Genomic DNA, 25,054 nt, shown 5'->3' with positions numbered 1-25,054 from the left:
GTACGCTAGGGTATAGTTACTCTATCGTCCCTCCTTCCGAAGATAGAGAGTAGAACAGAGATTCTTTGTTCTTAAGCAGATTTGCTGGAGTATCAAATTCAGCAATTCTACCATTGTCTAGAACTATGATTCTGTCACTGTCCATAATAGTGTTCAACCTATGGGCAATGGTCAAAATGGTTCGGTCTTTAAACTCTTTTCGGATAGTTTCTTGCAAAACTTGATCAGTTTCTACATCAACGGCAGCAGTAGCCTCGTCCAGGACCAAAATGTGAGACTTGATCAAGAGGGCACGAGCAAGGCAAATCAATTGTCTTTGACCGACTGATAAATTAGATCCACCTTCAGCAAGACGGACTTCTAACCCTGTAGCATCGCCTTCGGCCATGGATATCACCAAAGGCTTCAAATGTGCCAGCTCTATAGCTTTCCAAATCTCGTCATCACTATACTGATTCGTAGGGTCAAGATTTTCTCTCAAAGTTCCTGCAAATACCTGGGAATCTTGGGGAATAATAGATAACTTATGTCTCAAATCTTCCAGACCAATCTTGCTGGTATCAATTCCATCGATCCAAATACTACCTTGGGCAGCTTCAATTATTCTAAAAAGGGCAAGCGTCAAAGACGATTTTCCAGCACCAGTTCTTCCAACAATTCCAATTTTCTCCTTCGGATTTATGGAAACATTAATGTCTTTCAGAACCAAGTCTAGTCCTTCTCTGTATCTAGTAGAATAGTTCTTGAATTCAATCTTTCCTTCAAAAGGCCAATCTTTGGGTGGTCTATTGTCCTCAATGATAGCTGGAGCCTCTGATTTCAAAGTGGAGTATTCTATAATACGCTCCACAGACACAATATTTGTTTCAACTTCAACGGTCATTCTTACAATCCAATTTAAAGACTGAGTTATTTGCAAAGCATAACTGACCGAAAGACCAACCATACCAGCAGTAATACCGCCAGACTTTAAGGTAAAAATAGAAAGACCGGATGCTCCAAGAATGATAACTGATCCTAAGAATTCCAAACGAACAGCCAACCATCTGTTAGCACTGATAGCTGGGTGATAGGCACTAATATTAAAATCAACCTTAGATTGGTTCATGTATCTGAATCTATCCAATTGGTTGTAGGCTCTAATGGTAGAAGTTCCTGTCAATGTTTCTTGGAAATGGGCAAAAATTGGAGATCTTGAAACGGAATCTAGTCTTCTCAATTCTCTAGATGTTCTCAAATAATATTGCTGGTAGTAAACATACAGCATAAGAATTGGTAGAATCATGAAAATAAACTGCCATGTAGAGTAGCAAATCACGGCTACTGTAAAAAATACTTTGACGGCATTAGTGAAAAATTGTTCGAAAACTCTACCGAGTATCTCATCCACTTTGTAAATATCACTTGAGAAACGGTTCAAGATACGACCAATAGGGGTTGTCTCAAAAAACTCCATAGGAGCTCTGAAAACACTGTCAGTCATCGTTTTGTGGAGATACTTGGATCCAGAGATTGTGCAGTAGATCCACTGCATAGCGGTCTTTAGCAGGGAGAGAAGAGAAGAAGCAATTCCCAAAGCAAAGTAGATTCCTAAGTATAGTGCAATGTTCGGGTTGCCACCATACTCAGTGTTCACTTCAGACCAATGCTTCAGCCAAATATTTCCAAGGACACTAGTAAACATTGCAAGGATAATGAGGAACAGCAAGAAGCAAACAGCCTTTGGGTTGCAAGCATTTGCGTAAACTTTGTAAACGTTAAACTTCACTTGGCCTTGCTCATGATGTTCCTTGTTTATCTTTTGTTTGCTTTCTTCATCTAAATTGTTGGATGTAGATTTGGAAAACGATTCTAAACTAGCTCTCCTCAAACTAACTGTGTCAGAAACAGATTTTGAAATTCCCAGTTGCGACGGCACTGGCGTGACTTCAGCAGTCGAATTGGTGCCACTATTATCTGTCGAAGATGCTGCTTTGCTAAACTCCTTAATTAAAACGCTTAACTTGGAGGAAGAGTTAGAGACAACGGTCTGATAATTTCCCTCTTCAATAATCGAACCTTCCTGAATCAGAGAAACGTGGCTAGAGTGTTTGAGTACGTTTATGTTGTTAGTTGCCAAAATACGACATTTGCTGCTCAACAGACCACTGGGACCCAGGACATGCGTAGTTATGTGCTTGCCAACATGCTCATCGACAGCAGACAAAACATCATCCATTAAGTAGACGTCTGCTCTTGCGTAAACAGCTCTGGCCAGTGATAGTCTAGCCTTTTGCCCGCCTGACAAAGATATACCTTTTTCACCAACCTGAGTAGCATCTCCGTCAGTTAAAATGCTCAGATCAGTATCCAACGCACATGCTTCAAGTGTCTTCTTATAGAATTCAGGCTCGTACTTGCAACCAAATAAAATATTCTCCTTGATAGACCCATTCATTATCCAAGGAACTTGAGACACATAGGCAACTGAACCTCTAATAATAACAGTTCCCTCTGACTTGTACAAATCACCCAGAATTGATCGAATCAAACTAGATTTACCAGCACCAACTTTGCCAACAATACAACTGAGCTCCCCCTTTCTGGCTGCAAAGTTTACATCTTTCAAAGCAACCTTATAGGGCTCTCTACACCATAAAAACTGACCACTCTTTATTCTAACCACAGTCTCTCCAACTTTCTTAGACCTTGGGAGGCGTATAACAGAGTCATTTTGAAGTTCACTTCCCGTCAGAAATTTAGTTAAACGGGAGATAGCAACTTGAGCCTCCACGATTGAAGTGATAACCATTGGAATAACTGCCAGTGGAAAAGAAAGCAAGTTGAACAGAGCCAATGCAGGGAAAACAATATCTGTAGTTAGTGGGGAGTTCTTGTTAGTCAACACGAACACCGCAAAAGTAGAGCAGCTGACCAAAAATGGAGCACAGCTCCAGGTGAACGTTGAAAATGCTTGAAAAATTCCCATCTTCTTCAAATTCTTCAACTCTTTTTCATTTCTAACGTAAGTCAATCGTTCTTTATAAGGAGATTCCCACCCGTAAAGTTTTAAAGACTTGATGTTGTTCAAAATCTCAGAAACAATACGAGTTCTCTGGTCTTTATTTTTCATTTGAATCTTCTGTAACTTCTTTTGATACTTTGCTAGCGCTCCGTTCAAAGGTATCATGATAATCATAATAACAACTCCCATCCACATGGAGTTGCCCACCAGACCGTGCAAAGAAAACAAACACAGGATTATCTGAAAAGGGCCCGACCAAATGATCTGAATGTTTTGTACAAGGTCTTGTAGACGTTGAGTATCGACTGACATGAGATTGACAATATCACCGGTCGCATATTTGCTTTTCTCTTCGTTTGACAAGGTTAAAGATTTGGAGTAAATACTGGAAGTCAAGGCTGTCTTGATCTTCATTCCCATGTCAAAAGCTCTCTGGAAGTACTGATGCAAGCAACCAGTTTGCACAATAGAGACCAAAAACATACTTATAACAATCATGAAGCCTTTGGTTAAGGGAACAGTACCATTGCCGTCGTTGTAGTCATTTACAAACTTGATCAAAATTCTCAGCAACTGTGGCTGAGTAAATGCAAGAATATCCTGGCATGCCTTGAAAATACCTCCAACCAAGAAAGGGGCCCCGAATGACTTTGCCAGCGCCCAGGTTAAAGAGAGTTGGTCTTTCTTTGTCCTGAGTTGATGTGTCCAATTGTAATTGAATTTCTCTGAGGTCATCTTAGCCGTTAGATACTTAGGAAGGGGTGGGAGATCATCTTCGCCCAAAAAGGATTCATGGCCCTTTTTCATCAATCCGGACATCCATTGGAAAGTAATACGAGAAAATACGTGAGCTGTATCGAAGGGAGACAAGGGATAGAAAATTTCATAACCAGCAGGTGAGGCAGGCCTGATCGGAAATGCAGACTCCAAAATCAACAATATCAGGGCTATCACAATGGTGAAAACGGTGGTCACTAACGTGGGGTTTGCATAATTGGAGCGTACAATCAGGTTTCCCAGGTTGAAGCATCCGGATACAAAAGTGAACAACCAATAGAATAGCAGGGAGCCCAGGGGGACACTTGTCTTGAAGACCTCAACGTAATGAGCAAACAAAGCCACGATCAATGCCACCGAACTGAAAACTGGAGTGACAAACTTGATGTCATGCTTGAAGTCCACGCTTTCGTAGAAGTAATTAGCCGCTAGGTTGACGTTGAGGATGATCTGAAAACTGATCAAGACTAGCTTCAGGGGTAGCGTCCAATCAATGTTCGTATTCGTGGTCCTAGACCTTCTCAGTGCAACTAACTGGTACCCGCCCACCAAGACCAGAAAGAGGGAAGAGAAGTTGATCAATGCACCGTTGATAAAACAGGTTGTAAGGTCAGAGTAAGGTGACATGGGACCCCAACCTTCCTCATCGAAACATCCCCAAGAACATGTCACTGGAAGAGATTCATTCTGCAAAGATCCTGAGTTCAGACCCGAAGATGGCAGGATATTCATTGAGGTCTGTTCAAACAGATGTTGAACAGAGTCCGCAATAAAATCAAGAGAGTTCATCGTTGGTTGAGAGAGAAGATGTTAATTCTTACTAATTAAATTTATTACATTTTTCATTACAACTTGTGAGGCGCGAACCAAATGACGAAACCTTTCGGGTTTCTTGGATGTGCTCCTCCAGAAAGAGCTTCGAAGGAATTGCAGAGAAATGGGCAGAGAAAAGGACTGTATTCGTGGGGATGCCCAACTATTTGCTGTTCGACGTTAAACTGTCTAAAATTTTCTAGATTTTAACCGGATGATTTCATTCCAACACTACGACCGTAACAGTTTTATCTCTTTGATGACAGCGACGAACCTCTGATTCGTGGAATACTCTTTTTCAAATACATCCAGCCAAGTAGGCTCCGCCGAATCAACCTTCTGTGCAGAAATACTTGTTCCATAAGCTGTCAATAACCTGTATCTGGCCTCTTCGTCGTTAATTGACTTGGCAAAAGAGGATATAGCCCGTAATATTGGTCCCTGTAAAGCAAGTTCATTAAACTTCGCCGTTAAAACAGCAAAATTCAATAGCATGGTAGCCAATTCGATCTGAACGTTCTTCTTCTCGAAGTAAGAGCTATCGAACTCATACGATGACAACTCATTGATAAGAGTCTCATCTCTTAATAACGACTCTCCCCAATATCTGTTCTGGAAAATGCTGTTCAAGCATCTCAAAGTTAGCATGAACGTATTAGGGGCCTTGTCAACCTTCAAACCGGTGTTGATAAGGTCAAAAAGATTGTCAGGTGGGGTAGGTACATTCGCTATGATAGAACCCAGTAAGTCCAGACCAACCAGTTTCGAATTATTATCCCACTTTTGGATAATTTGTGTTGCGTAGGTTAGTACAACATTCCGGTTAACACCTCCACCACTCAGAGCTTGTCTAATCTCGTCAATTTGTGTAGCAGTCAGTTGCCCTTGCTTCTGAGTCGTATTCAGCTTTGTAACTCCCTTGATCAATGCTTCAGTCGAGGAGAATTTGACTGGCAAATATTCTTTGATTGGAAAGATCTTGAGACTAGATCTGTTAATTGATGACTCCTCCAAAGGATCCTTTGATCCCAGCTCCACACCTTTGGTATTGCTAAGAATGAATTTAACAATCTGGTCAGCATAAGTAGCTGGTAGATCATTATCAGCCAAAAACCTCGCAGCTGCAGTAAACGGATTTTCACTTACATTGTAAGGAAGTTTCAAAGGTGGGGCTCCTTCCTGAACATCAATATCGAAGATATAGTCCCATTCTTTTCCCTGATAGGTTTTCTTAGTGTCATTGCCTGATCCTCCAACTACTGTTCCAATTTTCACCCACTTACCATCTGTAAAACTATAAGCCTCTACCACTCCAACAGGACTTTTCACCATAATTGTTTGGCCTTCTTTCCCTGGCGTTTTGAGAGCTTCATATGACGGAAGCTTTTCTTTGTTAATGTTGTCCATGGTGGATTCACTGATGGCAGAATTGGCTAGAAGCTCTTCAAATTCAGCAATTGCTTCTTCTGAAGCCTGCCTTGCAGGATCTTCCGAAAAAACTCTAATATTACCGTCGGATCCTGCCAGTACAATGTCGCCGTTAGGTAGGACAGACAGATCCCACACAGAAACACAAGGTAGATTGATTACCTGTTGACATTGATGATCACTCCATATCCGGCAACTTCTGTCCTCCCCACAACTCACTAAATCACCATTTGGTAAAACTCCTAGAGAGTATATAAAACTTTCGTGGCCGGTGAGTATATTAGTTGGTCTGGGATCGTTGTAGTCGTAGATCCTGATTGTAGCATCGTTGGAGCAACTGGCAAATCCATTGGCTAGCGGCAATAATGCTCTGACAACATCTGTGTGTCCCGTGAAAGTTTGGATCACCTTGTCTCCTTTCCACTTCTTAACCGTCTTATCGGCGGAGCAAGTAAGAAATTCATGATTAACGGCATCAATGATCTTGACATCCCAAACAGAGGCAGAATGTCCCTTCAAATTATATAAAACCGAACCATCTTGCCAGACTTTAGCTGTAGTATCCCAGGACCCACTAATAATCAAGGGGCCCTTGGAGTCGAGAGAACATACGTTTGCCTCATGTCCGATCAACACGGATACTGGATCTTCTTCTTGAGTGCTATAAGGAGCAGTGAGATCAATCAGTTGGTTCTTACCCCCAGAAATAATCAATTCCAGGCCATCGTCCTGGAAATAGGCTAAACTATTGATGAAACCAGTAGAACGATGGTTTATGATCCCGTCATTCCATTGGTTCTCTGAATTTTCAGCCTTATTCCACACTCTAACAGTCTGATCTCTTGATGCGGACACAATTGTCTCATTTGAAGGAGATATCACTGCCCGAACATCCTGTTCATGGCCCTTTAAAGATGCAGATAGCTTGAAGGACATGGTGGCGTAGAAGCTTGGAAAGATCCCAGATTGAACTGCGCGATGACACCTCCGCCTAGCATATGGCGCGATTAGAAGGAACTGCTTAGTTTGAAGATCAACAAACATTGCGGAATCGACGATAATGAGTGAACCTTTGATTCTTGGAGAGTCAGGAAAAGATTATGTTGTCTATAAGGCGTCGTCCGATGATACAGCTATTCGATTTACAGTATCCGGGCTTTCTGTGGAGAAAAAATCAGACATTAAAAGCTCCACTCAAGAGTTACGATCTATTGCTGGAATTGTAGGTGTCCTGAGACTCAGCAGCAACACCTATCTGGTAACCATAGACGGAGGAAGTGAATGTGGTACTATCAAGGGATCAAAAGTTTACAGGATGGTTGGTTTCTCCTTTTGGCCAATTTCTCATAAAGTTCAGGTCGAAGATGACGCTAAGTACTTGGAATTGGTAAGAGGTCATCTGAAGAATGCCAGCCTCTACTTCTCCTATGGCTACGATCTGACCAACTCAATGCAACGACAAACTTTGAATGGGGATTCTGATGGTTTGTTGGGCCCTGATGAGCGATTCTTTTGGAACCGTTTCTTAAGTGAACCGCTCATTAGCCTCAGTAAAGAATACAGTCAAGTAAAAAGTTTCGTACTGCCCCTTATTTATGGGTATGCCAATGTTATTTCTACCAGTATTAATGGGAGTCCAGTTTCTTTTGGTTTGATTACCCGAAGATCCACTCAAAGGGCAGGAACCAGATATTTCCGTCGTGGGATTGACTCTCAGGGACATGCCGCCAATTTCAATGAAACTGAGCAAATACTGATAGTTCCAGAAGGTACTAAGACTCATTATTTTTCGTTTTTACAAACAAGGGGATCTGTTCCTGTTTCTTGGGCTGAAGTGAACAATTTGAGATACAAACCGAGCTTATTCATCGGCACCTCTAACTTACCGAGTACCCGGTTGCACTTTGATGAACAAATCTCCGAATACGGTACAAATTATTTAGTAAACTTAGTTGACCAAAAGGGTTATGAGTTACCTGTCAAGAATGCTTATGAAGGGGCCGTTAATAATTTGGGGGACTCATCATTAAAGTATATCTATTTTGATTTCCACCACCGATGTCGAAAGATGCAATGGCACAACGTGAAGCTCCTTCTTGGAGAATTGGCTCAATTGGGTTTTTCTACTGATGATTACTTCCATGCCATTGTAGACGATGGAAAACTAAGTGTGGTAAAAAAGCAATCCTCTGTGATTAGAACCAACTGTATGGATTGTCTAGATAGAACCAACGTGGTACAGTCAATGATCTCCAGAAGTGTTTTACAATCTCAACTAGCTTCAAGCCACGTTGTCAAAGAAATTGAACAGTGGGAACAAGATAAAGCTTTCAATTTTGAATTTCAGAACTTCTGGGCGGACAATGCCGATGCCGTCTCCCTTTCTTACTCTGGTACAGGAGCATTGAAAACTGACTACACAAGAACAGGAAAACGAACCACCATTGGAGCTTTGTATGATTTGTCCAACTCTATTACCAGATATATCAAGAATAACTACAAGGATGGACCCCGCCAAGATGGATACGACCTCTTTTTGGGCAACTTTTTACCCTATGAGGCAATTTCTAGTCCATTCACAGATGGCCGACCACTCCAAGTGCAATATGCCCCTTACGTGTTGATTGTCTCTCTTTCATTGTTTGCCCTGACACTATTCTATCCCAGGGGACCACTCTTCGCATGGCACAATCTCAAGTTTTTGGGCCTTTGTTTGACTTTTGGAGGTCTCAGTGGGCTCTATATTGTTAAGAATGGCTACCAGTACGTTAATTGGCCGCAATTATGTGATCTAGACTACTTGGTAAAACAGAGAAAGGGTAACAATTATCTCTTTGAGAAGAATCCTGACTTTGGCGACGCCAATGTCTTGAAGAAAGATTAGAGAGACTACAGTTAGAATTATATGTGTTTTCTTTTCGTTATACCCTCAAATTTGCAGTAGATGGGGGTGGGCAGGTCTGGTCCATTTTCCAATGTTCATGAATCTTGAACCCCAGGTGCGTACGGAGTATGCGGGGCGTAAAGTGGATCTTGACTTCTCGTTCGCGCCATGTTTGCGGCTTGCTCCTATATGCCATCCGTCATCATCGTCCAGAGAAAACATCGCTCGCTCATCGTCATTTCACCAAACTCCTAGCAATGACTTCATTAGAAAAGTCATTAGATGAAATCATTGGCGAATCCAAAGATGCTCGCCCTCCCAAGGGTCCAAGAGGTTCTCGGGACCGTGGCAGCTCCAAATCCAACAGAGTAGGCAAAGGGACACCCCGTTCTTCAAGAGTTTCACGAGCAAAGAGAGGGCCTCCTCCTCCAAGGACAAATCCAGAGGCTGAACGATTGGCCGATGGCAGGGATTATTTGAGGCTTAAGAACTTGAATTTTCAAATCACAGAGAAAGACTTGCATCAACTTTTTGAGCGAATTGCTCCTGTTCTTTTTGTCCATTTGGATATCAACCCTCACACTGGAGACCCAACTGGCGTTGGATATTTGTGTTATGAGGAACCAAGTTTCAACAATCAGGCAATAGAACAGTTCAATGGAAAGCTTGCTGCAGGAAGAATCATGGTTGTTGAACATGTCCACGAAACCCCATTGAGTGAAAGAATTGGCGTGAGTAGCCGTCCTAAAGGTCCTAAGGGAGCCAAGAAGAATGGCCCTAAGAAGGTTCGTCAGCCTTCTAAAAACGCTGAAGACTTGGACAAAGAGCTGGAGGATTATATGGGCAGTCGGGCAGAGAATAGTAAGGATGAAGAGCCCTCAGGAGCCACTGGTGAAGCCTTTCCAGCCGTTAGCACGGGCGACGGGATGGCCTTGGATTGAGGGTCCAAAAGATGAAAAGTAAAGTTAAACAGAAAAAAACCGGTTGTATGTATTTATAATAATATAAGTAATAGGAGTCGGCACAATATCTACAGCGAAGTGTTTGCTTTAATGACCACTAGCTCCAAGTTCGACGGCTGGAGGACATCCCAATGCCTTCTTCAAAGAACCGTAAATGGCGAATTGCAGGGAAGTCAGGGTACCCACCATGACCAGACGTGTTGGGAGACCAGCGAAAGAACCTCTGATACCTAACTCACCAGCCAGCTGGGCCAAAAGACCTAGAGTGGATTGACCAGGAGCCTTCTTGGTCTTGTTGACCTTGGACAAAAGAGTATCGGCAGGTTGAGAGACAAAGGCGGCGGCACATCCGGCAATAACACCAGACAACAAGTTGATACCAGTAGTAGCACTGGTAGACAATTCACTCTTTGGGGTTGGAACGAAACCGAAAATAGCGTCGGAGGCAATTTCGAAGGTCAAGAACTTGGCAATGTTGTAAGGAATTTGTTTGAACAGGATTGGAGTGAAACCGTTGTAGAAAGATCCAACACCCTCTTCTCTGAGGATTCTTGAGAAACCACCGATCAAACCGTTAGCAAAATTTGGCTGAGAGACCAGTCTAATACGGGTAGCCTCCAGAGGGCACAGAGCGATATCGGCAAAGAACTCGGCAATAGCAGCGGAACCGATGTAGATGGGAGTCTTGTATGTGACAGCACTTTCGTAACCCAGAGCATCGATGAATGTCTTCTTGAACAATTCATAACCACCGAACTTGAAGGCACCTTGCAAAGAGTAACCCAAAATGGTTGGTCCCAGACCAGTCAAAAGAGCACCAGCTCCTTCCTTGGCAATAATTTGTCTGAAAGAACCGATCATACCTTTGTTGTACACAGCTGGCTCCAACTGGATTCTGGTCTTGACAACATCAACAGGAGTCAAGGAACCATGGGTAACACCGCAACCGACGGCACCGGCCAAGGCAAAAGAACCATAGTCAATCAGGGAGTATGATGGGGTGCTGTAAGCAGCTTTAGGAGAAGAGGTGGAAGCCATCTTTTGCAATTGGGTTAAATCTAGGTTGATTATTAAAAGAAAAGAAGGATTAGGGGAAGGTTTTTTTGCAACGTTTTCATGCTCGAAGATGGTGAATCCGAGGGCGCGCTATGATTGGCCCCCGGGGTCGGGTGCGAAGAGAAAAGAAGAGTTATTGAGACAGGTACCTCCGCCAGGGTACCGGATTCGGAGATCAACGGAAGAGGGACCTGTGGGTGTGTGGAAAGATATCCACGGGGTTGGTAGGTGCCCATAAGAGGACGGCTGCGCTTTCAGCGAATGGATTCGACAACCCGGGGTAATCGTATCTTGGGCACCATTGAGACTGCGTGAATTGGTGGGTTGAATTTGAGCCTCAGTGTGCCTCATATCGGTTGGTACACAGTAGGCTCTAACATTCCTGAAACTTTTGGCAGTGTTGACTAGAGGGTATGGAGACTGGTGTTCTCCAACTACAGAAAGGGTCTCTGAAAAAACCCAAAATTTGGCTAATTTTCATTTGATTATTCTACTCCATTGATTAATGTATCTTTTGCTGACCTGTTGTTTCTCGGCTTTCTGAGAAAACTCTCTCATCGCCTTCTGGGGCCTCTGATTGGAGCCTGTGGTTTTGTTTCATTCGCATTGAAGATTGGGGCGTTCTTGAGAATTTCTGGGACAGAGAAAAACCGTATTTGAGAACCTCTAATGAATATTTGTTCCATATGACTGACTTTGCCGTCCTGGGCTGTTAATGTAACGTCCTTGAGTTGTATATTCATGGAATCCTCAGATTCAACCAGTTTGCCTCTATAACTCTCGCCACTTGTCAATTCAGCAGATATTATATGGCCTTGAGCTTCGTTGAGAAGTTTCACTGGAATACTAAGTGCCATTCTTCCTTGTAGTAGTTTAGGGTGAGAGTTTTTCTGATAGGAATGAAAAACGCGGATTTAAGATTGATTATGTAATCTGGGTAGTGCCAGACGGATGAAACAGAGAGACTGCAAAATGAGCAGCCGACCCGACAAACCAATTAGATTCTCCACTCGCTACAAACTCGTGTGACCTTCTTCCACAGCTCATACGTCAGAAAATCTGGGCAGCTTGGCGAGTTTCAACAGTCAAAAGAAACTTACTATGGCAAACTTACAACCATACTAACGTCATTGCAGAATTGGACATTTGACAATTGAAATTGAGGACAGTGGCTATTGATACCTGCATCGAAACATGCCACATGTCAGTCTTGCTTACTGTGGCCGTGATGTTGCATGTTATCTTCACTTAGATTAGCTGTCCGATGAGCCATTTCTGAAGATGATTTAAAAAAAAAAACTGTCAGTTGTGCATCACCACAAATTGGATGTAGTCATTGTTAAGCCATACCAAGATCCTTATCTTTATGGGAGGAAGCAGTCAGAAACTTGTTCTTCTTGAAAGCCACAGTTCCAAGTAAAAAATGCCAACTCAAATCTCCACAACAATTAAATACACAGGAAAACCAGGATGCATCAAAATAATTTATTTCCTTGAAAATGAGCCACTGGACTCTTTGATTCACTTGATTGAACCCTGAACCCTTAAAGGGTGCTAACGCAAAACTACCGCTCTGCCTCGGTCTTGGATAGTCACCTCATGCATGATATTCACTCTGAGGAAAATTTCTGAAAAAAAAAAGCTTAGCGTGCCGGAAAAACAGAGCAAATCGATGCACACGTGATGAGGTGTGATCCTGCCTACCAAAACAGCTAATGCCGAACTTCAACTCCGTCTGAATGTGAATGACAAAAATGAACTATAAAAGACCAACCAGATCCTACCTTGTTGCTGTATCCAATTGAGAATGTCTTCAACTTCTTCTAAGAAAAACGAGGTTCTAGAAAGAGAGAAAGAGGTAGAAGTGGAACAGGCTGATGAGTCTCACTCATATTTTTATCGTACGGTGGTAGTTCCATTCCGTCGTTTGAAGTGGGGTTTCTTGCCTGTCCGCAGGGAAGTTCCTGATGAAGTTGAGGATGAAGCTTGGCTGCTTCGTGAGGCTAAACTACAGGATGAAGTGTCTCCCGTGGAGTACAGAGACGAAAAGAATAGGAAATGGTGGAACTTCTTCGATGAGTACGAATACAGAGTCAACAAAACTTATAGAAAGAAACACAAATGGTACAAATGGTTCAATGAGACAGATACACCTGAAGAGAGAAGAGTCATCCTGAAAATTGATGTTCTTCTGACTTTGTATTCTTTGATGGCCTATTGGGTTAAATACCTGGACCAGACGAATATCAATAACGCTTATATTGGTGGTCTGAAGGAAGGAATTGGAATGGTAGGTAATGATTTGGTTAATACTCAGGTTATGTTTACCATTGGTTCAATTATATTTCAGATTCCCTTCATGTACATTTTGTACGGTGTTCCTTTGAATTACGTGCTTCCCTCTTTGGATATTGCCTGGTCGATCGTCACCGTTGCAATTTACAGGGTTGAAAACGTTCCTCAGCTGAAAGCCCTCAGATTCTTTATTGGTGTCTTTGAGGCGCCTTCTTATTTGGCCTATCAATACTTGTTTGGTTCCTGGTACACTGTTGATGAGATCTCGAGAAGATCAATGGTGTATTACTTGGGTCAATACTTGGGCTTATTGACTTCCGGTTTGCTTTCAGGTGCGATTGTGGACAATTTGGATGGACTCAATGGACTGGAGGCTTGGAAATGGATCTTTATCATTGATGGTGTTGTTTCGATTGCTGTTGGATTGATTGGATTCTACATGATCCCCGGTACACCAGAAAACTGTTATTCCATTTTCCTTTCTGATAAAGACATCCAAATCGCAAGAAGGCGTTTGAAGAGAAATCGTACTGCCACAATTCCACAAGTGAATCACAAAGAGTTGTTCAAGTCACTTTTCAAACTGGATCTGTGGAAATCAATTCTCTCCTCCTGGCACATATATGTATTGACTCTCTGGAACGTCTTTTGCTGGAATAATAATAACGGTACTTCAGGATCATACGTGTTGTGGATTGATTCTTTAAGGAACAGTGATGGAAGTCGTCGTTTTGATCCCGGACAGAAACAGCAGATGACTGCATTGACACCTGGTCTTGGTTTACTGTGGTTATTTATAACCTGCTCGTATGCTGATTTATTCCATTCCCGTTGGCAGGCAATATTGTTCTCCCAAGTGTTCAACATTGCTGGTAATGTTATTCTAGCAGTGTGGCATGTTCCCGAAAGAGCTAAGTGGTTTGCCTTTTGTTTGCAATACTTTGGATGGGCTATGGCACCAGTTCTTTATTCTTGGATGAACGATATCTGTCGAAGGGATCCACAAAAGAGGGCTATTATGTTGGTTGTGATGAACATGCTTGCTCAAACAAGTACTGCATTCATATCTGTGCTGGTTTGGAAGACAGTTGAAGCACCCAGGTTCCTCAAAGGTTTCACGTTTACTGCATGTGCAGCCTTCAGTCTTATCGTTTGGACTTTTGTTGTTCTGTATTTCTACAAGAGAGATGAAAAGAGAGAATGTGCTAACAATGGAATTATACTTTATAACTCAGAAACCGATAGAGAACCCATTGGCCTACACCAAGAGGACAGCTCCGCCGATTTTGACAAACAGGACTAATCTAATTTTCACATAGGTATCCCAAGTTTTCTCTTGGAGTTAATACAATACTTTCGTATATTAGCAAAGCTGTAAGGATTCCTGTAACCGCTCCCATCAAAACAGTAAAATCCAGATGAGCAAAACTTAATAGAAGAATCAGTACTCCAGCCGGTATTCTCCATATAACTCTCCAAAATCTTGGAAGGATGTGCATCTTTGGGGGATCGTGGGGTAAATCCAGCAATGCAAGAACACCGATACAAATCAATACAACACATAAACCTCCAGTAAAAAAAAGCGACAACACAAACAGCTTTTTTTGTTCTTCGTGTGAAGTTGCCAATCGCTCTGATATTGAGGCAAAATCAGAAGAAGCAATATCGCCTCCCGCATCAGCAGCAAGGACCAGTCCACCTACAAGAGGGAGGTGGAAATAAATCCAGCTAATAGCCGTCCAACCATTGCGTCGTAGAGCATGAGTAGCCTTTGTTGCTGTGGATCCGTTCTGATATATCCAGAAGAGGTCATATGCAATAAGCAACAGAAGGATTCCTCTGACAAATTTTAAGCTAAACCCGGCACCCAATGGCCCCTCCGCAACAACCTTATATAGGAATTCACCTACGGCAATAGTGACGAAAACTCCAAACCTCTCTACTTCGTGCTCAATGTTTAGAGCCGTAGACATTCGCAATTTGAGGGCTTTCTTGGTTGCTGGGTGATAGCATACACAGAAACACACCTGTTCCAGAACGATTGTTACCACTGCAAGAATAATCTTTGATCTTGTGGAGACAAATATGACGGGAACCCATAACGAGCTGGTAACAAGTATAGTAACGGCGTAGATTCTCATCTGAACCCGATGTTGGGGAATGAAACACGAATAGAGCAACAAACTGAATGCAAGAGACAGTCTGCAGAGAATATAAGGAACAATCGTGAATGCTGCCCCCTTACGACCCTCTAACAGCTCCCCATTTGAGTTGGCGAACAATGTCAGGAGGACCAGAATCCACAATATATAGAGTTTTTGAGACAAATCCTCATTATAATAGTAGTTTGTGAAATCTTTGATGTCACTCCATACAACCCAGGCGGGGATAAATAGTAGAGCATATTTCAGGAGAGCCCCCATCGTAGCTTCCTCGCAGGCCGAGCCAGCGAGGTTTGCAATAATTCCCACGTACATCAGATCCAGGAACAATTCTGTCTTACCGGAGGTTCTCTCCTCTTTCGTACGATACAACACACCATCCTTGAAGAAATTCAAAGCGTGAGGCCGTATGAACCAAACAGAGCCCTTCGGTTTCCTAATGTACTTGAAATTGATATCACCGTACTTTCTAACAAATTCCCCTACTTCAGCTTCGGAGTCTGTTAAAATCGACAGGTCCTCGTCTTCTATGGTTTGTTCCTCTGGCTGTTCATTGAGCTGTTCATTGAGCTGTTCATTGAGCTGTTCATTGAGCTGTTCAGTGGAAGGTGGACCTTCCACAGTCGACGAATATACAGTATTTGGCTTTCCCATAAAAATACTTGGCCAAGAGTACGGGGGAAGCACAGCAAAGTATCTATGCGCTTGGTTCGCGATAAATAGTGCGCGAATCAAATAACTTTATCAAGTAGACAATAGAAAATGCTGCACCAATTTGTGAACCTTCTCTTTCGGGTAAAAGAACGAAATTAGACGAGCTGCTTTGAAACACATATCATGTGAATGAAGCAGCAAATTAACAATCCTGTCGCATTCTGGAAACCTGGAACTTGACTTCGCTCAATGTTGGAGCTTAGAGACAGAAAATAAAGGTACTAAACCTGTAGTCGCAGGAGTGAAGTTGGGACCCACTTTCAGGGATCCCTTGCTTGGCAAGAGTAAACAGAGTTGGTGTGTACAGCTTGGCAGCCGATTACCTTTTTTCCCAATTAGTAAGTTGCCGGTCAGAAAAGGCAAAATGAAAAAAAGATTGCAGCACCTGAGTTTCGCGTATGGTCTCCCACTACACTACTCGGTCAGGCTCTTAGCAGCTTAACTACGGTTGATCGGACGGGAAACGGTGCTTTCTGCTAGATATGGCCGCAACCAGAATCCTTTTTTTGTACCAGCATATACTAAAATGTAAAGAACCATAGGGACTGGCATTGTCCTCTTACATTGATAAGGTATAATGATTATGCGATGTCATAAACGTCATGCCTCTTGAACTAGTTAATCTTAGCTGCCAGCCCAGCCTAGAGATGTCAGATATGACCATGCTAAATTAGTCCTGCCTAATTAGTACTACGGATACTCTACAATATCCAATGGGTGAGTGGGCTCTCTAAATAAAAAAATTCATTAATTCACAAATTAACGTTTAGGATCTAATCTAATAACGTACTACCTCTAAAGGACAAGTTTTGGACCGTGGTACTTGAAGTTTGACTGGGCAGTCATCTTGAATGGGCTAGGCTCCTCACGCAATGGGAATCCGTCCAAGCTCTTTGCATAAGTGGCGACACTGTGGGCAATTAATTTAGTATTGACAACCCATGGAACATAGTCAGGGTTGGCCAAATCGTCACAAAGAGAGTGGTAACATGGGTCATATGCAACTCCAGCTTCACCACCAAATAGTTCAGCCTCCTCTTCGGTCTTCAAACCTTCTGCTCCGGTAGCAATACCACCTCCGGGAATACCGCTCTTGATGAATCCATCATAGTCGGATCGGCCATCAAATGGAACTAGAGTGTAGTTCAGACCCTGTTCAACGTACCAGTCAATGTATAAATTCTTAAGCTCCTCAGATCCAACTGGGTTCTCGCTGTTAGTGGCATTATAGACCTGGTAGGCGTAGTTAGGGGAAGCCATCATATCGTAGTCCATAAACAAACGAATCTGAGATTTCTCCTTGGGGGTTAACTTTGAAACGTAGTAGTCGGATCCAAGTAATCCTTCTTCTTCAGCTGCCCACCAAGCGAAACGAACCTTGTTATTAACTTTGAATTTAGTTAGGTATTTGGCCACGTTCAAAAGAGAGATGGTACCAGAACCATCGTCATTGATACCTGGTCCAGCAGCAACAGAGTCTGAATGTGCACCTAGCATCACAATGTTGCTATCATTACCGTAACGAGTGGTAGCAATCACATTCTTGGTTTTGAACTTCTTAACGTAGGAATCGACAGCGACAGTTGCAATTACGCTTCCAGAAGTCAGAAGCTGACGCTTGACGGCCTCTCCATCTTCCTGAGAAAGTGACAACGATGGTACCTGATGAGGAGTTGGGGCACCTAAGGTTCCCTTAGCACTACCTGGCACGTTGTTGTAAATGAGAGCGGCTTTGGCTCCACGGAGACCAGCAAGTTCTGATTTTTGACCGAATGAACAAGAACCCCTTTGAATTAAGGCAATTCCGTTAGTCACGTTGAATGGATAGTCAGAAGCTTGACAACCATAATTATCAACTAAAACGACTGGACCGGTCACTGGAAAACCGCCAGGAGTAGGAGGAGTTAAATCTAAAGCTTCTGCAGACTTTGGTGCAACTCCGTTAATGGTCAATGAGAAAGACTTAAGGATACCGGTAAAGGCTTCAAATGGCTGAACGTCAACGTCGTAGTAGTGTTTGAAGTTATGTAATGTGTCGAGGACATGGTTGATTGTGGACCAGTGACCAGGAGAACCGATGACTCTGGTAGGATGTCCGTATTCAAAGACGGAACCATGTGCAACTTTAAACAAATAGCTGGCTTCGATTTTCAAGTCTAGCTCATTGACTGCACTTTGAAGAGCAGCAGAGTCGACCTCAGGCTTCAATTCCCATTTAACATTATCGGCAATGTCCAGTGGCTTCTGGTCCAGTAATTGGGCGAAGTTGATGCCAGCAGCGAGGGCCGAAGAGGCCAGGGTAGCAACGAGTGGCAAATATTTCATAGCGAAGGAAATCTGCTTCAAAAATAAACCAATTCAAAAAGAATGTTTGACTGGTTACAAATAGAAGACTGAATATGGACCGTAAAAGAGGGAATTGATAAAGATATATACGCTTTATCTCAGGGTATTCGCGAAAGCACATACTGCCAGCTGCAGGATTTCCTGTGGGCAGATCCGAGGAATCGGATGCTGATAGTGCTCATCATTATTCGGTATTCTCCGTGAATCCCCCAAATGCATTGTGTCTGCTCAAATTTCTATTGGGGAATCTAAAAAATGGTTGCATGAAAATGAGGGATAAATGTCGCCAAAGGGAATTCGTGGTCCTCCGACGATGGCCTATTGTGGTAGTAGATGCTTTGAGATTGGACGGACAGTGTAGAGTGCCTCGATACCTCAAGAAATCCGAGTACAAATTGATAGATAAAAGCTCAAAGCTCACGTCATGCAGGGAGGAGACTTTCTGTTATTTTGCTCATTTCTGTACCATTCTTATGCAACTGATGAGTCAGTCAATAGGATTCCCGGTATGCTTTTGGTAGGTCCTAATTGCATATCAAAGGTGTTGTAAAGAAGGGTTCCCGAATGGCGAAGATCTGGACTGGGTTTATGATATGGGGTCCCGATTAGGTTCATGCATTATGACAGGTACCTTAAAGGTGCTCCAATTGGGAAATCAAATGCGGCTAGTACTCGGCTTCCCGATTAAGGTAATTCCCCATTTAGTACTTTCAAATGGGTAACCGATTAGTTCAAGAAGCAGGTAGTTCAAGTAAGAGAATTCTCCGTAACGGAAACTCTCTCTCCGGCAACGTTTCAATGCAACATCGGCCTACGGTTTGGTCTCGTTGCTTTTGAGAAATTCTTCCATCTGCTCTTTTATTGCTGCATTGAGGGTCTGTGATTCGATCGTAGTGGTCCTAGCATAATTTGCGAGAGTGGAAGCGCCGGATCTTGTTGCCGTTCCTTCTGCCAATGCAACAGCCTGGGCACGTTTGGACGAATCCAACAACACCAGCGGATCCTGTTTTACTCTGGACTCAACATCTGATTTGAGCGACTCGAGAAGTTGTTTGTATTCTGGACTAAGCTTGAATTGATCTAGAAGCTCTTTTCTTTTCTTGTCGAAATGTCCCTCTCTTTTGTACCTTCTCACCAGTTCATTGGCATCGAGTGATAATTCCTTCTGATCCATCCGTGTGGAGTGAAAGAGAGCTGGGAAGTGGAAACGATGGTCTAACACGCTAGGCGGAACTTGAAACAAAAAAATGCTCCTGCCCGCGAACGAAGATGAACTTTCTCTACCCTGTATGGTTTTCCTCTTATCTATGGAGGCTCAAGTTCCAATCAGTGCCAAGTTAAACCGTCTTGCGGGCCTCATTGAGGAGCAAGGGGCCCCCACTGATCAGGAAAAGGGTGATGATCTACCTAGCTTACCTACAAAAGAGTTTCTTTTTCAGCCCATCAAACTGGCAGAACTCAAACAGTCGCCAGTACTGAAGAAAAGGAAGGTGGGCCCTCCTCCACCGCAGAACGAAGACCAATCGTTGCCAATTCAGGCGTGGAAGGACGAACTGCTTCAATTCACAGAAGACACCCTGAATGGCTCAAAGTGTTCGAAACCCTTACAGTATTACAATTCCATTTGCACGTTTTTATGTAGGAGTGGCTACACGAAGCAGGTTTCCAAGGAGTTGATTCAATCGATTGAGGGGTATTTTGCTAAAGTTTTATTGCCTGAGGTGAAAGAAGAGATCCTAAACGATGGAGAAAATGCGATTCAACACCTTGTCGACGCTTGGAATATCTGGTACACGAAAACCAAAAGAATCCATTTCGTCGTCATTTTTCTGAACCAATTGTATTTGCTAAACTCATCTTCCAGACAAAGTATCGATGTGCTTGCAACGAAGCTGTTTGTGGAGAACTTGCTGGAACTAGAAGGACACGAAGGAGATGGGGAATTGATGCTTTATGATCAAAGTCAGAAACCTACTCGACTGAAAATTCTTTTAAATCTATCAGAGTGGATCAAGGAGCTGAAAACAACTGGAAAGCTTACAAACCAAAACCTTTACAACGAATTCAAGGAGATAATCAAGAATTTTGAGATTGACAATAAGATTAAATTGAAGAATGTCCTCCCCGATATGATAAGGGTATGTGATGAACAACTGAAGAATAAATGGATAGGAGATGAGAAATTGGCTAAAGATTATGTCACAAAGGTCCAGAATTCAATGCTGATTAGTCAAGATTTAGCTAAGGAATGGGATGCTAAGTTTGAGAAGATTCGGCAAAGAGAAATCCACTTCTTTGTTGTGGAACCAATCTATAGAATCACTCAGGAGCTAGTTCCATCATTGTTTTATCTAGATATTGACTCAATTGAATTCTTGATGTTTTGTGTTAAGGATAACCCCAATAATTACAGATTGATCTTGGACGCTTTTGGTGATATTGTAAAGAAACAGCTCGAAGAATGTTTCAACTCGGATTCGTTGTATACGGAGGATTACATTTTACAGCCGAACAATATTTTTGTAACCTGGAATCAAAAACTAGAAAACAGGATATCATATGTCGAGTTGGAAAGTCAACTTGAAAAAGCATTAACCGATTCTCTGAATCTACATCAAGAAAAAGTGATTCGTGCCTTGTTGTCTTTTATAGAGTCCAACATGAAGAAGCGTTCACGCTCAGATTACTTGGAACTAGTCAGTTTCATTTTTACCAAGCTCAAGAACAAAGCCGCATTTCTGAAGCAATATCAGAACCAATTGTCAAAAAGACTGCTATACAATTCATCCATACAGTTTGATGATGAAGAGTTCATAATAAACAATCTCAAGACGGATGATGTAACCGCTGAGATTGGTCCTCTTGCCAGCATGATTCAAGACATCAAGATAAGCTCAAAACTGACGTCCAGTATTACCAATGATACGCCCATAGAAATGGATTATAAGATCATCAGGGACTTGAGCTGGCCCAAAGTTCCCCTTGATTATGATGTTCGCTTGCCTCAGTACTTGCTTTCCGTTGTGGACAATCCGGAACTTAAGGAGAAAGTTGTTAAGAAGAATATGGTTCGTTACAAGTGGTGCAATTTTCTACATCGATTTGAGATTGAGACTTCCTTCAAGGGCGAGGCCAAGACGTTGGTAGTTAACGGCTACTACGCCGCAATTATCCTAGCATTTAATGACTCTGAAAGTTTGACGTTAGCACAGTTGGCAAAGGTGACCGAGCTTGAAAAGCAGTACCTCATAGAATGTCTTAAAGTCCTTTGTCTTGGAAAATATAAACTTCTACTTAGAAACAATCAGTCTCAGCCATTGAAAGGTACGCCATTCCGAGACGATGATGTCTTTTCAATTAACACTGACTTTTCGGACAGATCCAAGAAATTGTTCATTAAACCAGCCAAAGGCTTCAAGAATGATGAACCAATTACATCAAATTACTACGACGCTCAAAAGGAAACTACAAACAGAATTAATGCCTTCATAATGAGAACGATGAAACAACAAAGGGACTGTTCACATTCCAAACTACTGGCCGACATCCTATCCTTTTTGAAAGAATATAATATTTCAATCCCAAAAGCGTCGATCGTGAAGGAATGCATAGAAGAACTCATCAAACAGGGATACCTGAAACGAGATGCGTCCGGCTCCTCCTACCACTACATCCCTTGAAGGCTATCACCGATTACATAATCAGAATATTATCACAATCTCCTTATAATTCAACTTCGCGGTGATCACTAGGTTCACAATTTTTCCCCCATAAAAACTCATCACCAAAATGGCACCAGCTAAGGATCTCACTCATTTTTTGTCAGAAGAGTCGAAAAGAAGACAGCCCTCTCCACTTAAGACCGCCTTCAAGTACTTTGGCCAACCAGACCTCATTTTCCTGGGAGGAGGACTTCCTCTTTCGGATTATTTCCCTTTCAACAAGATTACCGTTGAGTCACCGGCTCCTCCGTTCGAGAATGGTATTGGATATGCACCCAAGGAAGGTGAAGCCATCACTAAGACTGAGGTCTTGAAGCAGAAAATTGAGGACTTCGACGTGCCATTGTCCAGATCTCTCCAATATGGTCACACTGGAGGCCAACCTGAATTTTTGAAATTTGTCAAGGAACACACTGAACTGTTCCATAAGCCACCCTACGACGACTGGGACGTTTTGGCTACCGTTGGAAACACCCAAGCTTGGGATGCAGTTTTGAGAACTTTCTGCAACGAAGGCGACTCCATACTGGTTGAGCAGTACACATTCCCTTCTTCAATGGAAGCCGCAAAGTCTCAGGCGGTCAAGTTTATTCCCATTCCTGTGGATGCCGAAGGTATTTTGCCTGAAAAATTGGACGAACAGCTAGCTAAATTGGAAAAATCCCAACTCCCTAAGTTGCTATACACCATCCCTACAGGGCACAATCCTACTGGATCTTCGTTGAACAAGGAGAGAAAACAGGCAATTTATAAGTTATCCCAAAAGTACGATTTCTTGATTATTGAAGATGAACCTTACTATTTCTTACAAATGGAAACATACACACCTGATGCGTCAAAGAGGGACAACGCTCCAAAGGGGAAAGAGGAGTTCGTTAATGCTCTGGAGCCTTCATTTTTATCTATGGATGTTGATGGAAGAGTTCTCAGACTGGACTCTCTATCCAAGGTCTTAGCTCCTGGTACCAGAATCGGTTGGATCGTTGGTCAGCCAGCACTGTTGATGAAGTTTTTCAGACTCCACGAGGTTTCCATTCAAAACCCATGTGGATTCTCCAGTTCCATCGTAACTGGTTTACTTTCTCGCTGGGGTAATGATGGCTATTTGAACTGGTTGATGGGTCTACGTGCTGAATACACCATCAAGAGAGATGTGGCCATTGATGCCATCGCAGCCAGTTTCCCTAAGGAAATTATCGAGTACGTTCCTCCTGTGGCTGGTATGTTCTTTACTGTGTTTATTGATGCTGCTAGACACCCTAAATTTTCCACTGAGTTTGACAGTGATCCACTCAAGGTTGAGAATGCTATTTTTGAGAGCTCTATGAAGAAAGGTGCTTTGATGATACCAGGATCATGGTTCGAAATAGCTCATTCATTCCCCGAGAAAGCGCTGTCAAATGAAGTCGACTCCAAGATCTTCTTCAGAGGAACCTATGCCGCTGTTCCATTGGACCAACTTAAACTGGGATTGGAAAGGTTTGGCTCTGCTCTCAAGGAAGAGTTTGGTTTGTAGAAATTATAGATCACTCAAATAGATTTTGTGAATGTTCTAGCTTCAAAGGGATAACAAAACTTTTTTCTATGGAGAATCCTCTTGCGTCTATTGTGTCTTTAGTCAAAAGATCGACTTCGATATCCTCTTCAAGTTCCAAGTTTTTCTGGGCCATTTCATTCTCTGGTATTATGTCAAATTCGTCTTCCCTCTCCATGAACTCTATATTTTCTTCAATCTCAACAAAATCGGGGGCCAGAGCACTCCATTTCTGAGGCACAATCACACCCCACATATAAATCTTTCCAGAATCCAACCCCACAGCGTAGATTTCACACTTTTTGAAGTTCCAGTCCACATCTACTAGCTCTTCTTTGGACCCTTCAAGAATCTTTACCAGTGATCCCATCGTGGTTTCCCAAATGTAAATTTCATGAGAAGATCCAAACGTGGATGCGATCAAATATTCTCCATTGGAGTTGAAACTTACAGAGTTCCACTGTAGGCGATTGACCACGTCTTGATACTTGTGTTCTACTTCTAGAACCCAATTTTCGGGCTCCTCATTGACCAAATCTGGAATCTTGAACTGCCTTATGATACGATCTGAAAAATTGACCGCTATTCTATAACCTGTTTGGGACAAAATGATATTTTTTACGTTGGAAGAAGTTATCTTTTCCGTAAATAAGGTAGATCCATCGATTGTACTGATGATGTTCACCAAACCTTTGTTTGTTCCCACAAAAAGAAAGTTTCCAGAGGGATGATACACACCCGTCAATATGTAGTGATTTGAGGACTCTTCAGACCCCTCAACGCTGATGGGGCTCATCCTGATATCATCTTTATCTTCCCAATTCACAAATAAACAATCGTCTTCAAAGATTGAAATAAATATTTCAAAGGGCTGGTTTTTCGGAGAGAATTCCGCCTGCCATATGGGCCCTTCGAAGCGGAGACTTCTTATGGGTTCATTGGCAGTTAAATCCCATAAATTGACCTTCCAATCTCTCGAAGTAGATAGTAAATACCTTCCACAATTAGACCACCTTAACGAATTGATCGCCCTGGTGTGATTTCTAAGGATTTTAATGATTCCGTGTGTGTCCAAGTCTATAATCACAATGTCTCCATCAATTGTTCCTGACGCCAAGTAATCGCTATTGTAGGAGGACTTTATCAAAGTCGAATGGCCAAATTCCAGCTTGGAAAATAAAACCTCAGGGTACTCCTTCGCAACTGCAAAGGGATCCAGCAATGACAAGTTCATTTGTACTTGCGTGTAGACAGGCAAGCCCTAGATGCACTTATCACGAAAATGTTATGCTAGTGTCGCTCTTCCCAGAAGAAATCCCCCGCGCTCCATCAGGTCTCATACTACAGTGGCCGATCT

At 42.6% G+C, this 25,054-nt stretch overlaps 13 protein-coding genes across 13 annotated transcripts; 5 read left to right on the top strand and 8 right to left on the bottom strand.

Annotated features, from left to right (window-relative positions):
- Positions 1 to 16: 16 nt before the first annotated feature.
- Positions 17 to 4,570, bottom strand: PAS_chr1-4_0619 (Metal resistance protein YCF1; the record flags this gene model as incomplete). Its single annotated transcript, XM_002490713.1, has 1 exon — positions 17 to 4,570. The coding sequence occupies one exon, from the start codon at positions 4,568 to 4,570 to the stop codon at positions 17 to 19; it is 4,554 nt and encodes a 1,517-aa protein (XP_002490758.1).
- A 255-nt stretch (positions 4,571 to 4,825) lies between these two features.
- Positions 4,826 to 6,958, bottom strand: PAS_chr1-4_0618 (WD repeat protein required for ubiquitin-mediated protein degradation; the record flags this gene model as incomplete). The annotated part of the gene is made up of 1 exon (XM_002490712.1): positions 4,826 to 6,958. The coding sequence occupies one exon, from the start codon at positions 6,956 to 6,958 to the stop codon at positions 4,826 to 4,828; it is 2,133 nt and encodes a 710-aa protein (XP_002490757.1).
- Positions 6,959 to 7,082: 124 nt separating this feature from the next.
- PAS_chr1-4_0617 (Phosphatidylinositol (PI) phosphatase) lies at positions 7,083 to 8,906 on the top strand (the record flags this gene model as incomplete). The annotated part of the gene is made up of 1 exon (XM_002490711.1): positions 7,083 to 8,906. One exon carries the CDS (start codon positions 7,083 to 7,085, stop codon positions 8,904 to 8,906), a length of 1,824 nt encoding a protein of 607 aa, XP_002490756.1.
- Positions 8,907 to 9,163: 257 nt separating this feature from the next.
- On the top strand, positions 9,164 to 9,847 carry PAS_chr1-4_0616 (Hypothetical protein; the record flags this gene model as incomplete). Its single annotated transcript, XM_002490710.1, has 1 exon — positions 9,164 to 9,847. One exon carries the CDS (start codon positions 9,164 to 9,166, stop codon positions 9,845 to 9,847), a length of 684 nt encoding a protein of 227 aa, XP_002490755.1.
- Positions 9,848 to 9,955: 108 nt separating this feature from the next.
- On the bottom strand, positions 9,956 to 10,906 carry PAS_chr1-4_0615 (mitochondrial phosphate carrier protein; the record flags this gene model as incomplete). Its single annotated transcript, XM_002490709.1, has 1 exon — positions 9,956 to 10,906. One exon carries the CDS (start codon positions 10,904 to 10,906, stop codon positions 9,956 to 9,958), a length of 951 nt encoding a protein of 316 aa, XP_002490754.1.
- Positions 10,907 to 11,478: 572 nt separating this feature from the next.
- Positions 11,479 to 11,781, bottom strand: PAS_chr1-4_0614 (Core Sm protein Sm D3; the record flags this gene model as incomplete). Its single annotated transcript, XM_002490708.1, has 1 exon — positions 11,479 to 11,781. One exon carries the CDS (start codon positions 11,779 to 11,781, stop codon positions 11,479 to 11,481), a length of 303 nt encoding a protein of 100 aa, XP_002490753.1.
- Positions 11,782 to 12,731: 950 nt separating this feature from the next.
- PAS_chr1-4_0613 (putative transporter SEO1) lies at positions 12,732 to 14,522 on the top strand (the record flags this gene model as incomplete). The annotated part of the gene is made up of 1 exon (XM_002490707.1): positions 12,732 to 14,522. The coding sequence occupies one exon, from the start codon at positions 12,732 to 12,734 to the stop codon at positions 14,520 to 14,522; it is 1,791 nt and encodes a 596-aa protein (XP_002490752.1).
- A 1-nt stretch (position 14,523) lies between these two features.
- Positions 14,524 to 16,035, bottom strand: PAS_chr1-4_0612 (Hypothetical protein; the record flags this gene model as incomplete). The annotated part of the gene is made up of 1 exon (XM_002490706.1): positions 14,524 to 16,035. One exon carries the CDS (start codon positions 16,033 to 16,035, stop codon positions 14,524 to 14,526), a length of 1,512 nt encoding a protein of 503 aa, XP_002490751.1.
- Positions 16,036 to 16,890: 855 nt separating this feature from the next.
- On the bottom strand, positions 16,891 to 18,420 carry PAS_chr1-4_0611 (Vacuolar aminopeptidase Y, processed to mature form by Prb1p; the record flags this gene model as incomplete). Its single annotated transcript, XM_002490705.1, has 1 exon — positions 16,891 to 18,420. One exon carries the CDS (start codon positions 18,418 to 18,420, stop codon positions 16,891 to 16,893), a length of 1,530 nt encoding a protein of 509 aa, XP_002490750.1.
- Positions 18,421 to 19,252: 832 nt separating this feature from the next.
- On the bottom strand, positions 19,253 to 19,615 carry PAS_chr1-4_0610 (Hypothetical protein; the record flags this gene model as incomplete). Its single annotated transcript, XM_002490704.1, has 1 exon — positions 19,253 to 19,615. One exon carries the CDS (start codon positions 19,613 to 19,615, stop codon positions 19,253 to 19,255), a length of 363 nt encoding a protein of 120 aa, XP_002490749.1.
- A 133-nt stretch (positions 19,616 to 19,748) lies between these two features.
- On the top strand, positions 19,749 to 22,121 carry PAS_chr1-4_0609 (uncharacterized protein; the record flags this gene model as incomplete). The annotated part of the gene is made up of 1 exon (XM_002490703.1): positions 19,749 to 22,121. The coding sequence occupies one exon, from the start codon at positions 19,749 to 19,751 to the stop codon at positions 22,119 to 22,121; it is 2,373 nt and encodes a 790-aa protein (XP_002490748.1).
- A 109-nt stretch (positions 22,122 to 22,230) lies between these two features.
- Positions 22,231 to 23,679, top strand: PAS_chr1-4_0608 (Aromatic aminotransferase I, expression is regulated by general control of amino acid biosynthesis; the record flags this gene model as incomplete). The annotated part of the gene is made up of 1 exon (XM_002490702.1): positions 22,231 to 23,679. One exon carries the CDS (start codon positions 22,231 to 22,233, stop codon positions 23,677 to 23,679), a length of 1,449 nt encoding a protein of 482 aa, XP_002490747.1.
- Positions 23,680 to 23,689: 10 nt separating this feature from the next.
- Positions 23,690 to 24,931, bottom strand: PAS_chr1-4_0607 (COMPASS component SWD1; the record flags this gene model as incomplete). Its single annotated transcript, XM_002490701.1, has 1 exon — positions 23,690 to 24,931. One exon carries the CDS (start codon positions 24,929 to 24,931, stop codon positions 23,690 to 23,692), a length of 1,242 nt encoding a protein of 413 aa, XP_002490746.1.
- Between the last annotated feature and the right edge of the window lie 123 nt (positions 24,932 to 25,054).

This window comes from Komagataella phaffii, chromosome 1 (genome assembly GCF_000027005.1).
Source record: "Komagataella phaffii GS115 chromosome 1, complete sequence".
NCBI lineage: Eukaryota > Fungi > Ascomycota > Pichiomycetes > Pichiales > Pichiaceae > Komagataella > Komagataella phaffii.
Note: the sequence above shows the minus strand (reverse complement) of the source record. Positions and strands in the feature narration are given on the sequence as shown.